General features: G+C 43.2%; 1 protein-coding gene across 4 annotated transcripts in view; it reads left to right on the plus strand.

Annotated features, from left to right (window-relative positions):
- rnf144aa (ring finger protein 144aa) overlaps positions 1-14,796 on the plus strand; it is a 51,730-nt gene that overhangs the window by 16,258 nt on the left and 20,676 nt on the right. For 2 of the 4 annotated variants that reach the window (XM_079528841.1, XM_079528842.1), the window contains 2 exons: positions 10,559-10,712; positions 13,690-13,794. In XM_079528841.1, the coding sequence (XP_079384967.1) occupies positions 10,578-10,712; positions 13,690-13,794 (240 nt within the window). In that variant the 5' untranslated portion in view covers positions 10,559-10,577. The remainder of the gene's footprint in view (positions 1-10,558; positions 10,713-13,689; positions 13,795-14,796) is intronic. The other 2 variants (XM_079528844.1, XM_079528843.1) reach the window with 1 other exon arrangement.

The raw sequence follows: 14,796 nt of genomic DNA on the forward strand, positions 1-14,796 counted from the left end.
AATCACACCCGAGTGAACTGGGTGACCGTAGCAACCATGCTCATTTTGGTACGCACAGACAGACAGACAGACACGTAAACTAACAAAGCCAGTCGTAGGAGTTGTTTACACCACTCAAAAATGAGCATGGTTGATGCTGATTGGTTGATGCTGATTTCATTACGTCAGACCACAGCTGATCAGGCTATATAATACCTTACACCACTCAGTTCACACGGGTGTGATTTTTATGTAACTATGAATATTGGTTCAGGTTCGTGTGCGTGTGCGCGTGCGTCAAAATCGTCGCAAATAAATAAACTCACCTGCTGGAAGATCCGTACCTGGCATGAGAAGTTAAGTGCAACACGTAACTCACAGTTGTGCTAAATGATGTGATTTGAGCAGCTGCCTTTCAGCTGCCTTTTGTGGAAATAAAAGACTTTCCCCATCCAGAGGGCCAAACAGGTTCCATCACCCCTCAGATCCCCATCCAGAGGGCCAAACAGGTTCCATCACCCCTCAGATCCCCATCCAGAGGGCCAAACAGGTTCCATCACCCCTCAGAGTCAGGAAAAATGACAGCGACGACTACAGTAGAGTAAGACATTTTGCAGGTCACGGCATGTGTTAATGCATTCATTCCTTACATGATGTTTTACAGCCCTACAGTAGTTTACACACAAGAAAAGGTCTGAGAAGCAATCATTATAAATGTGCGATTAATGTCCGGACAGGTAGAGGCATTCGTTGTTTATTTTACTTGGCTAGAAGTTAAAACATTATTGCAGTAATGGTGTCAATAGATTGTGGCAGGGATGCTAATCCTCTCGTACAATTCCTGAAAAGACAACATTAAATCAGAATCTATTTGTTGGCCTGGTTTGGTATGTTCACATTAAGGCTGAACGATTTTGAGGACTGTCTGTCCTGTGCTGGACAGGACTGTCTGTCCTGTGCTGGACAGGCCTGTCTGTCCTGTGCTGGACAGGCCTGTCTGTCCTGTGCTGGACAGGACTGTCTGTCTGTCCTGTGCTGGACACTAGGAATTTGACTTGGTCTCATATCCACTGTATCGATACCATTAGTCACTTGAGACGGAGTTGTTTACTCACACCGTTTTCAAATGGTTCTGCATAATCTATACATCGGAAGTTCTGAAAATTCCAAGAAAAGCACCCTTCCGTTTTGCCTTTGCAGTCGCCTAAAACTAAGTCTTACTGAATCAAACTAGTCGAAGCCTATCTAGCTCGCTGCTCCGTGCTCAGCAGAAATGGACATTCCAAAATACATATTTTAAAACGGAACGGAAATTACAGTTGACAGCTTCTTGTTACAGACTGTCTGTAGCATTTGAAGATTGTGGAAGAATTGTGCTTGAGAGCCTAAGATGAGAAAGAAGCTTTATTGATCTCCATGAGGAAATGCAGTTGTCATAGCAGCAGAAACGGCAGTAAGCGTGAAACACAGCATAGGCTCAGGTAGACTAGAGAGATAGACACAAGTCTAATGTTATAACATCTGCACTGGTTATTGGTTAAGGTATAATATTTATACAAGTACAATCTTTCAACAGTATGCATGCATGAATATATATATAGTCAATGGATATAGGAGAGTATATGTACAAACTATCAACAGTGATTATTAGACAGATATATGTACATCATGTACAGCAATAGGTAATTTGGATAATATGATGTTCAGTCTATCAACAGGGACTAGTATATTTTTAGTCTATCAAATATTCTGTTAGACTATAAACTATATCTAGTATAGAGTGTGTGTGTGTATAGTTTCAGTGTACAGATTTTGATTATAGGTTCTTGGTTTACCACCAGCTTGTTCAGTTGGTTGTCATCCCTTGTGTTGTTGTTACCCCCCAACAACCACAGCCAGAAAGAGGACACTGGCTGCTACAAACTGGTAGAAATGTGATGTATCGCGATATGTTGCCAAAGACTTGTCATTAGGGTCTGTAAATTGTGATAGCAAACGGAATGTTATCTCTAGCTACTGGGCCGTGTCTGACTGCATTCCGACCCCTGGACGATGAGGATTTTATACAAGAATAATTACATTGCTCACCCTCTTGTTTCTCTAGTGTGGAACAGTGTTCTTCTTCAGAGAGAGTGCTGTGGTCTCTAGTACAACAGCTCTCTCCAATGTGTCATGTTGTGTTGTCTCAGGGTGCGTTCGCCCATCTGAGATCAAAACAACGGTTTTGTTGTTCTTGCCTCCGTCTTCCATGCAGCATGAATGAAGTCACTTTGGATGTGGAAATCAGCCAGTGCATGTAAACGGCATTCCATGTAGCTTAGTATCACAAACAAAGTTACAAAGTAAGTTACTGTTGTGGTGTTAATGTCATATGCGTTTAGTTTGTCTCTTTCTAACAAGACTCAAAGTGTGTTTGTTTGTCATTTTCTCTCTTTTTTTTTTTTGAGGGGGGTGGGGGATCTGTACGAGGGATATATCTGTCGGATTGATAGATATGTCTGCTTGCATATATGTATCATCCTGATTGTGGATGAATATGAAAACACTATGCCATCCAGTGGTGGGGTTCAGCCCTACAAGCAGCCTATCGTCTCCGTTTTATTTTATTCTTTCAGATTTTACATAAACAAGTACATTTAAAATACAGTACCACTGGATCTCATTCAATAATAATCTAGTCTTAAACCTTACATACTTTATTCGACCAGAGTCCCCCCCCCCCCCACCACACACACACTTTATTCCCTCTACACTTAATATCTTTGACAAAAAATGGCTGATCTAAAGCTCACAACACGTCACGACACGTTGTGAACTTGACACTGGACCTCATGAATATTTACACTTGCTCATCAAGCACAGCCTAAGTCTCAGCACGTCTGCCCTAACGGCCCACTTTGGAGGCTTTCGTTATAGAGTTGTAGTTCAATGCATGAGCAGGGCATCCTATTTTCGAACTCCTGTTCTTCTAACTCCCCCAGACCTCGCGGGTTCAGGGGTCAGTCACTAACCCTCCCCCAGTCTCTTGCCTCTTCCGTTTTCCACTCCAGAAGAAGAGAGGATATTTAACTGGGTCTGCCGCAGAGAAATGGCAGGGGACCAAGTAGGCATGAGACTGCTTTGTTGTCCTACTTACCCAAGCATGATCAGTGTCTGTCTGCCCAAAACGGCACCGACTCGCTAGGCACCATGAGACACACACACACACACACACACACACACACACACACACACATATACACATACACATACACATACACATACACATAAACATACACATACACATACACATACACACACACACACACACAGCTACTTCACACCACCCAACACTGTCGATATATATGCATCCTCATTCCTCAGTGATTGCATAACTCCTCCGGGTGCTGCGAAAGTAGCCCCTATCATCTCCATATACCCCCCCCCCCCCCCCCCCCACACACACACACACACACACACACACACACACACACACGCACACAAAAGCACAGACAGCGACTGTCCCCATCTGCTCCTTCTGTCCCCTCACGTCCTCTCCAGCTTGAGATGCCCAGAAATAAACGACCCCGACTCCCGTGGGTTACGATATGAACACATTTGGAGAGTTGTCAGCTTGACTGGGAGAAGTGGCTGGCTCCCCTGGGTACAGCGGTCAGTAACGGTGTGTCGAGCAAGGTCCCACATAAGTGATTCTCAGCCTTTTTAATTTCACTGACCCCCAGTTTGAAATGCATTTGGCTACGGATTCCCATTTGATAAAGTTGTTTTTATTTTGTTGATAGCCCCATGGCCTATTATCTGCAGCCTGGCCTCTGGACCAGAGCTAGGTGTGACCTGTAGAGCTGTCACGATTATAACATTTTACACAACCATTATTGTCACTAATAATTGCGATTAACGATTTAATTGTGTTTTCTTTTCATCAATCACTGGAGCACACAAATACAAATTCTATTTCTGTTTGGCCTTGAGCTGTCCTCGCCTCTCTGACCACATGCACACCGGTTCCAAATGTGCACAGATGTGATATTTCAGAAGGAGATGTCTAAACACACCGACATCTGTTTTGATTTTGGCCAGGTGTTGAATATAGGATCAAATAAGAAGCGGGATGGGGTTAGAGGTGGCGTAACACTGGTATGTTAGTTATGTGGGTATATGTTTACCATGCAACCAGCAGTTTATCCTGCCTACGGTTGCATGTTTAGAGTGTCCGCCCTGGGACTGGGAGGTCGGGGTTCCATCCCCGGCCGGGTCATACCAAAGACTGTGAAAAATGGGACCCAGTGGCTCCCTGCTTGGCAGTTGGCACTCAGCATCAAGGGTTTGATTGGGGATAAGTCCCTGCGACATACTAGCATCATGTCCAGGGTGTGTACTTGTACATCAAGCTGCCTTACGTTACAGAAACGGGAAATAGGCTCCTGCCCCTATGGGCCTCATGGCTCGGCAAGGCTTACTTACTGTTGCGTGTTATGCAAGAGTAGGCTGCAACTATTGATTATCGTTTTGGTGGTTATTCCGTGGATTACTTTTTCTATGCATCAGAATAATCTAGGAAAAGGTGCACCGTGCACGCCATATCACTGTTAAAGAGTGATATGGTGTGCACCGTGCACGCCATATCACTGTTAAAGAGTGATATGGTGTGCACCGTGCACGCCATATCACTGTTAAAGAGTGATATGGTGTGCACCGTGCACGCCATATCACTGTTAAAGAGTGATATGGTGTGCACCGTGCACGCCATATCACTGTTAAAGAGTGATATGGTATGCACTTTTGGGGAAGTCTTCTTCATGATAGAGGTTTCCTGCACCCCAAGTACACAAAATACGGGTTTCGTTCAATATTTGACTTTCTCATGAGTGTGAGTAGTACTGTTACTGTATTAAGTTAACATGGCATTGGCCTAACAGAATCTTCTAACCCTTCTCTTTCTGATGTCTGTTACTCTGTTCAGAACGACCATGCATCACATTTCTGCAATTCTATTCCTTACCAGCGTGTGGGTGGCAGGAGACTCGATAACCACAAGTTACAACAAGCTGACTGAATATGCTTACACCCTCATTCAGAACTAACACACACACACACACACACACACACACACACTTACACTTACACTTACACTTACACTTACACTTACACTTACACTTGCTTAATGCTTATGGTAGCACAACATCTTAAAATCAGGCTTAGAAGAGGAAAGGCTTGAATAAAGATGTCATGTCTTCTGCTAGTAGAGAGGTGCTCCGATCAGGTTTTCTGGGACCGATCCCCATCACCGATTGTTTTTCTCGCGATCGGCCGTTACCAATCTTGTGTAAGATCTTGTGTAAGGGCAAAATATGAATATTTACAAAATGATTATATGTCAAAACCTTTCCTGTGTGTGGCGAGGAAGGGGAGAATGTTTAGGCATGTCAAAAAAAAAGCTAAACGATATTATAGCCTACTATATATCTGTTTGAATCTTATACCATTTAAATGGTAAAAGAGATGTGTGTGTGTGACTGTGTGTGCGTTTGTGTGTGTTTATATTGCATGTTTGTACGGTTCCCTAATGGGAGCTACTGTATATAGATAATACACAGCAAGGTGACCGATAATAATCGTGGCAAACTGATGGAAGTCCGACGGTCTGTGGGGGAAAAGCCGTGGGTTGGCATATTGCTCATGTCTCTGTCTCTGTGTCTCTCTCTCTCTCTTTCAACCTGGCGTCCCTATATTGTCATTATAGGCCAACACCATTTTTCTGGCCGTAGATTTCTATGTTGCTATGAATACAAGTTTGCCTTGAGATTCGGTCTTTTCCAACAAAGTCTGGCTTTAATTACATTTTATAACTAAAAATGTATTTATAAAGCAAAACGAATAACAATATGGGCCCACTGTGAAGGTTGAGGCAAAATTAGCAATATGGGCCCACTGTGAAGGTTGAGGCAAAATTAGCAATATGGGCCCACTGTGAAGGTTGAGGCAAAATTAGCAATATGGGCCCACTGTGAAGGTTGAGGCAAAATTAGCAATATGGGCCCACTGTGAAGGTTGAGGCAAAATTAACATTCATACATGCAAGTGAATGAAACATCCAGCAGTGAATCATTTCATAAATTATGGGAGGCAATAATAGCTTGTTGGCTTGGCATAGAGATCGACTGAAATAAATATGAGACCAGATTGCGTTATGTATGTTGATATTGCAGCTGAGGTGGCGGATGGTTTGACTCTGCTAATATCATATATGATGCACTCGGTCCATTAATGTTGCAGGAACAAATGATGACACGCAGGCGAGCATCTATTGGCCTGTTCTCAGGCTCCAGTTAAATCACAATCACCATGGTTTCATCTATTGGCCTGTTCTCAGGCTCCAGTTAAATCACAATCACCATGGTTTCAGCTATTATCACAAGCCTCCTTCCATCTCTCGCTGCAACTCTCTCCTGTCAACGCTCTCTCTCGCTAATTGGATGACTGTGGATTCTTGTAGAGCAGCCGACTGACAGCTTTGTGCATGCATTGGGAGAATGTTTCAGGGTTGTTGGATGGATGGATTGACGGACGGGTGTATTTACGTGCAAGGCTATAATGCTAGTAATAGTATATGTGTGTGTGTGTGAGAGGATTTTATTTTGTACGTGCAGCTCCCACACCCAGAAGATTTAGCAGTTATGAATCTTTTCTTCACATCAGCCATAGGTGAGGATTATAAATAGAGCCTTATGCAATGCTTTGGTGTGGCATTATATAATTATACACGGTGAAAGCTGTCAGGCCAGGTGAAAACGGCTGAAAAATATCACTTTCTGTCCTTGCATCATCTCTCTCTCTCTCTCTCTCTCTCTCTCATGTGCGATAGGTTATACATTATATAGGAGTAAGTGGCATGGTAGATTATACTCACAGGATGTTTGGTTAGATTAAATGAGCTCTTCAGAAAGATCTATAGTGAGTGTGAATGTAGTCTACTCTATTGTAGCGTGTGTGTGCCTGCATGCTCGTGACAATCTTCTTCCTCTTTCTCTTTCATTCTCACTCAGCCTGAGGGTGTCCAGGTGGGAATTGGCTTTTTATAGCGTTCCTAATAAGCTAGGACGGAGCATTGATTTGAATATAGAGCCCTTCTGTGCAGGGCTGGGTGTCCAAATGAAATCATACCCAACGGTACTGTGCTGCCGACTCTTGACAAGAGAAACACAGACTCTTGGTCAAAAATAGCCAATCTACAAGCTCACAATGTATCAGCATCACAATGTGTTGTGAGCTTGGAGATCTGCTATGTTTTGCATTTTAATTTTGGACATGCCCAGAATTGGGACACCAGGGTGAAAGTGGTTGAGACATCAAAGGGTATTAAGCTGTTATAATTAAAAGAACAAGAAAACCTTCAAAATGCTGCTGTTTGTGCATGTTTTGTTTATTTCACTAGGGAAATCAATGTATTCCTCCATAATCTCCATTACATAATGAAATGTGCTTTTTGTTCATCATTCTAAAGAGCAGTTTATAACCATTTAAAACCATGCATGCAAACTACTGTATTTATGTCCTGAACAATGGGAGAAACAAGTTGTGTTTTCTAATTTAAACATATAGGCTTGTGTTTTGTTATTTTTTTCTACCACATTGTTGAAATGTATGGTAGGTGAAGAGGTATTTTATTCAAATTTCATAGGAAGCGGCCTTTTCCTGTGAAGAGCTTTTCTATCTATGCAGCTTAAGTTCTGTAAGTGCATTCACTTTCTAGGTTACATGCATAACCACTCATCCTGTTACAAGTGTGTGTGTGTGTGTGTGTGACTGTGTGTGTGTGACTGTGTGTGTGTGACTGTGTGTGTGTGACTGTGTGTGTGACTGTGTGTGACTGTTATAACATGACTCCGTGCAGCGTTCGTGTGTTCATTCATATATTGCATTAATTCAGCAGCAGTGTGAATGTTGATGTATGCCTGGAAGCTGTGAGGTGACCTCCTTCAGACGGATGAGTGACTTGTGATGACCAGTGGTGAGGAAGAATGCTCCACTTCATCATTCACTACTTGTAGAGATCGGCTTCATCGATTTTGGTTGGCTGTTTGAAGTGTGTGTGTTTTGTGTGTGTTTCAGAGTGATAATGGACACTAGTGAATAATGCAGAAGTTAACTTGGGACACAACACACTGCACCACCTTTGTGAAAACTCTTTTTTTCCCTCTATCTCACTCCAGTCCTCCCTAAAGTTGGAGGCCATCGATATTGTCCTTTTCTTTTTGCTGAGGTTTGCGTGATCTGCGCAAAACCCCTTTTGGTGTTTCATTATGTTGTAATTTAGCTATTGAAAAATAGCAGATCTACAAGCTCATAGCGCGCCACCGAGTGGCGCGCTACGAGCTTGTAGGTCTGCTATTTTTGAAAAATCGTGAAAATATTTATTTCAGAAAACTGGAGGATTTAGAAGGATTTTTTTTAAATTTTGAGGTCAGGCCTAAATGGGTCAAATGATAAGGGACAATATCGGTGGCACCCAACTGTACCTCTTTTATCCCTCACACATTCTATCCATCTATCTATCACTCCCTCTCTCTCTCTTCCCATCCTCCGGCACTCCTCATGAAACTATTTAATTTGTCCCCATCGACCTACTGTCAATCCTTGCACGGCCAATATAAACAAAGAGAAACCAATTTGGGCTGGGAAAAAAAGGTTCGCTCTCTATTAGACATTCTTTGACTGTGCAGTATGAGTATAGATTATTTGACTGTGCAGTATGAGTATAGATTATTTTCCATCACCTTGGCAACTTTAGCTACAGTACAGACTTTAAATATAATTCAGTGGCACTAGCTTGGCATCTTTTAGACAGACTGCCCTCCTCCGCATCTCATGGTGTTTCTCTCTCTCTCTCTCTCTCTCTTTCTCTCTCTCTCTCTCTCTCGCTCGCTCGCTCGCTATTTTTCTCACTTGAAAATTCACACTGTCACCGCCGTACCCCCAACACCAAATCTCCCAGAAGGATTTTATTCATGAATCCTGCACATGATCCTGATAACAATTCACTGTTTCAGTTGTATGTGAAGTTTGAGTTGCACAGTTTCACTCCAGTTGTTTGCACTCCAAAATAGCTGACCTACAAGCTCACACCGCCTTGTGAGCTTGTAGGTCTACTTTCAGTGTGCGAACATCTCGGTACAACTCAGTTATGTGCAACATGGAGCGCAACCAAGTATGAATCCAAATTGCTATTAATTGCTGGCTACTCCATGTTGTCTGATCGGACAGATAGTTGACCATTGGGGGATTGATCCATCTTAGATCGATCCCTGATTGATCGATATATGAGAATCAATCCCCGATAAATCGCCCCAGGATTGACCCCAACAATCGCAGGCTGCTTATGCGAGTCGGACATGGGCTCATCATAGCCTCGCCACCTACCTCCCCTCCCCTCCACTACCTTGCTCCTAAGGGAAGATAACGCCTCTCGTGTCAGTTTGCCGTGACTACTAGAACCAGCCTACTCTATTTCGCTCCTGTTTTCCACTTTCCCTTGCTCCATCTCTCTCACGCTCTCTCCTCTCCGGATGGCACGTGTACAGTAGACGGCACGGAGGTGGTGTTTACTCACAGTCCACCCATGGAGGGATCACGTGTTCCCTGGCGCTCCGCTGACACCCTCCCCCCACCCCATCCTTTCCCTCCTTTGTGTGAATTTGAGGCAGGCTGTGCGTTGACCGGTGCAAAGCAAGCTGCACAGTGCACACACACACACACTCTCTTTTTCCTTTCTTCCCTCACACTTTTTTCTGTCTCCACAGACTGCATTTTGCTCTCCCTCTGCGTTTGTTCCCCCTCTGCCTCTCCCCGTCTTCCTCCAACTCTCTCCCCCTTACTGCCACTAACCACCAAACCTCCGTCTCCGGTTGCTTAGCAGCGCGGGGTAGAGTTTTGACAGCGTTGACGCTGTGTGTGTGCAGGGCTACTTCCTGTAAACAGAACAGAGTGGGTGCTCTTTGCTCTCTCCGGTCCGACTGGGGGGGGGGGGGAGAGAAAGAGAGCCCAAAATAAACCCCCCTCACATAAAAAGCATGACTCACTGCAAATGAAAGTGTTAACTCACAGCGGGTGAGGACAGTGCTTTGGAATAGTTGCTCTTTTCTTTCTTGTTAGGCCTTGAATGAGAATTAATACAGACAGATTGTCTGTTTGGGCAAAGGGAACATGTAATTCTCCATACAGTGGGAGCTGCATATACAATGCATGCATGTGTAAAATCCAAGTGCAGATACTAAAGTGCATCTCACTTTTAGATATATTGTGCGGTGACAGTCAGATACAAACCAGAGTGTGCGTGCCATATCTATTTTTCAAATTATGAACAACATCTCATCTTTCCTTTTTGTTGTCTGTGGAATTATGAATGTGAACCGTCCTTATGCTGTCTATTCTTATCTTCAAAGCTGCGAGAGCGTCACTCAAAAACAATATGATGTTGTCTGGGGATGCATTTGGCCTAAATAAGAATTTGCCTTTTTCCTCCTATCTATCCCTCTGTCTCTCTCTTTGCTTATCTCCCTCGGTCTGTGTCTCTCTCTAGTAGCTCTGTGGCTGTGAAGATGACTACGGCGCGATACCGTCCCACCTGGGAGCTGGCCTTGGACCCGCTGGTCTCCTGTAAGCTGTGCCTTGGAGAGTTCCCCCTGGAGCAGATGACCACCATCACACAGTGCCAATGTGTCTTCTGTACACTGGTGAGACGGCACACATTGAAACAGATGGAACAAAGGGACCCTAGAGGTGTGCATAGTTACATAACGGTGTGGCTCATTGCCAGATGACCTCAGTATCCTTGACATTTGACCACTCAAATAGAACCATATTTCTGATGGTGTATTGTCATTCATTGTGGACAGAGTGACATAAGTGCAGGCTTGTTGGTTTGGCAGTTACGAAGCCGATTAGCTAACAAAGTTTGTCCAAGCCCAGCCTCAATGCATGGCTGCCAAAGGCTTAATGAGTTATCTGATTCTACAGTGGTATGGGGTAGGGCTGGGCAGACGGAAAATATATTGAAACAATATTTAGAACCAATAACCAGCTGAATAATTGACAAGCATGTTTCTTTTTAATAATATACGTATATTTTCTTTTTGTATATGAATGAATTGACACAAAAATAATTTGAATAGATGGTTTATAATTGACTATTTAATTGGTCTGATTGACCACTTAACCCTGTTATACTTTGTGATGTCAAACAATTGTGAAATAGCCACGCTATGTAAATGTGATGTCACAATAAAAAAAAAAAAAAGTACTGTATGGTAAGACAACAGGTCTGATAAGCGATAACATTTTGTCTTTTTTTCACTTGCCTAAATCATGAGCTCAGTGTTCACTTATACTAGACATTATTCTAGAGCTAAGACAAAGCCAGTATGAAGTGAAACCTAAGAGAGCAAACACTGGACAACGGTTGCATGCATGTTAAAGTTATATGGCCAGTTATAGCCAGCACTCTTTGTCATTTTCCTTCCTTTGTTGAAATATATGGTCTTGAATACATTTAGTATACAACATGTTTTAATTCAGACTCTTTACCGGACAGAATCTATTGTTTTAACGGGGGATGAAACAAAGAAATTACTTTTTTCACAGCCCTGTGTGTGATGAATTGGTCATATCTCTTTTCCCTCCTGTGTTTCATCAGCATACACAACACATCCATCATTACTTCCAACATCATGTAAGATGCTGCTCATGGCGTTGGAGGCAGTGCTCTGGTGCTGTGACAGCTGTGCTAGTTCACAAACGGCTTTTTTAAAAATAGAATGCCGTTCAGTCCATAGAGATCCTTTGTGACTAATGAGAACCACAGAAAGAAAACATTATTGCACATTTTTAAGTCTCGAACATCAGTAGTCTACACTCAGTATTCAGTAGAGTAGATCATTAACCCATTAAGACCTGCTGAGGCTAATTCTACACTTATTCTAAAAAATAAAATATCACACCACGTGTGTGTGTGTGTGTGTGTGTGATGTATTTGGCCGCCGACCCCATCTCAAAAATATGTTGTTCCAGGGACCCCCAGAAGCAATGATTTGAGTAAAAAAAAAAACCTGCGCATACAAGCTCATGTATATCTGCTATTTTTGAATAACCAAAGTATAAAATAATGGTTATAGCGGTTTAATGGGTTGAATAACATTAACACTTTGAGTCCCAAGGGAACCGATAACAAACATTGTTTCCCTGCCGTGTTTTTCACTAACCTTTTGAATAATCACCCGATCGTGAAGGTAACTTCATTTCACGAAGGTCCACCTTAAAATATCGTGGTCGCTTTTCCTAGTGCCGGATAATATCCCTCGATCGCCTTCGATAACAACACAGAGAAACACAGCGCCTCGGTCCGTGCCGCCATTGTCCATAGGATTGCATTGAGACTCGATGCAAAGCTGGTTGGAGAGGGCTCTTCTCTACACTAGTAACTCATATCATATGGAGTGGAACTGGCAGGAATAGCATGTTAAAACCCTCCTAGTGGGAACTCCTCACTGTCTGGGAAAGAAGCAGCTAAGTGACTCCATGTGTATCATTGAAGACGTGTGGTTGTCTATTGATTGGCAATGATTCAATTATGGAGAAGATTAAAAAACGTACCGTAAGTCTATATAAAAAAAAGCCAGAGTTTGCTACTAAAATGTACTGCAATAACATTATTATGACATTACTGGGAAATGCATTGATGGTGCTGGCTGTGGCTGGGACCTCTGATTTCACCAAACTGCATTAGGTTGTGGTGTTTTACAAAAAGAGCTTTTGGCAGCAGTGTTCGAGCATTCGGACTTCAACCAATTTTTCTCTAACACTGAGTTTCAGTTTTGTTTTCGACTACAAGAACCAAATGAACCACGCCTTGCCATGTACAGTAATGTGTTTCACAGTTTCTGGAATTTTGAAAACCTAGTTACATCACTGTGTTTCCATACGTTACTATTCAGTCTCAGAGAAGGTTCTCAGAAGCTAATCCGGGCGCTGGTCATGACTACCGAGTAGGGTTGGGATCCTTTGTTGTTTTAAGTATTCCCTCACGGTTCCATTTGTACACTCAGAGTTATGGGTGTCCTTGACATTAAAAGGTTTCAGAACCACTGGTATTGTATTAGCAGACATGATGTCAACATACCAGCTCTGATGAAACTGACTCCAGGATGGGATCCCAACCCTGAGTTCAGGGAATCCATGGGAGGAGCAAGCAATGCTGTTGCTCTGGATTAGTCAAGCTTGGGTGACAACACTGGAACCAGATTCAAGTATTCAACACCAAATCTCTTCACCGAAAGGGGCTGGTCTACAAGTTCACAACTATTTTAGCAGTCTGTCAGCTGGTTTGTTTGTTTGTTCATTTACCTGCTATGACAAGCCCAGAATAGGGGCTATATAGGGTTCAAGTGGTTATATGCCGACAGTATAAAACTGTATCGCGTGACTGTCTGTCATAAAGACAGACATGCTGTTACTAAACAAAACAAAATCTATGGAAGTATTAAATGTATTCTCCAAAGAAATGATTTGGGGACGTTATGTGGCTTCCATGTTCCAACTTTATCTAAAGTAAGTGTGTGCGTGTGTGTGTGTGTGTGTGTGTGGTGTGTGTGTGTGTGTGTGTGTGTGCGCGTGTGTGCGTGCGTGCGTGCGTGCGTGCGTGCCTTCCCCTCCTAGTGCCTAAAGCAGTATGTGGAACTCCTGATCAAAGAAGGCCTTGAAACTGCAATCAGCTGTCCTGACTCTGCCTGTCCCAAGAGAGGACACTTGCAGGAAAATGAGGTAATGATGTGTAGAATGAAGGAAAAGAAGGTTAAACTGATCCTTTTCTCTCCTTTTAGCGATGAAAGAGAAAGTTATCTATCCTTCAATCTGGATGTTCAGAGTAGAGGGAGATCCCCCACCTGGTTTCCTGTCCTCCTTTCAGCTTGCTTCCCTGAGCCAGCCATGGCCTGACACTGCACTATATTTTAAATGTAAAACAATGTCAAGAGCTGAATATCCACTTCACTTAAATTTGTTTTGCAAATGTTAAATTTTTCTAATTTGGAAACCGAACTGTATGAAAGCTGAAGCACATGTCGTAAAGTAAACACACACGTCATAAACACACAGCTCATAAACACATGCCTGCAATTAAAGAATAGACATATCTGTGTCCAGCTCTGCTGACCAATAATTTCCCAATAGGATTCTCGCTCATTTCCACCATTCAGAGAAAACCCGGTGCTGAATCTTTAGTGGTACAAAACTGCAACACATTGTCACACATTCCAGTCTAGCTGGGGGATTGTTGCCTCTCTGTGCTCCAGCTTCCAGCCAAGTTTCTCCTGTGCTGTGATCTGCCTGCCTTCCCAGCGGAGGTGAATCAGAGGGCAAAGCGCTCCCATCCTGCAGGCAGTTTGGTTGATGGACTCTCTCCTTCCCTCACTTTGTCTTGTGGGCCCAGAGGCACGGCGTGGCTCAGCACGTCACAGCCTTATGTTTGCAATCAATCAGCGTCACTAGCCTTTAATGGAACCGGGGCTAGTCATGCCAGTCTGGGGACACATCCCTCATACGCGGCCACTCTGACGGCCAATGCCTTTGACTTGTAATTGACTGCTTCTCTAAGAGCCCACCCCCCCGAACGCTCTTTTCATCACCCAGTAAATGAGCATGTTTTGCCCTCGGTTAGTAGATACAGTATGCACCTAGATTTTCGGTTTATGCATACGGTGGAATAAGGGACCCAAAGCTACTCAAATCTGTTTACAATGTACTGTATACATACAAATTACAGGC

This window comes from Electrona antarctica (genome assembly GCF_951216825.1).
Source record: "Electrona antarctica genome assembly, chromosome: 18".
NCBI classification, from domain to species: domain Eukaryota; kingdom Metazoa; phylum Chordata; class Actinopteri; order Myctophiformes; family Myctophidae; genus Electrona; species Electrona antarctica.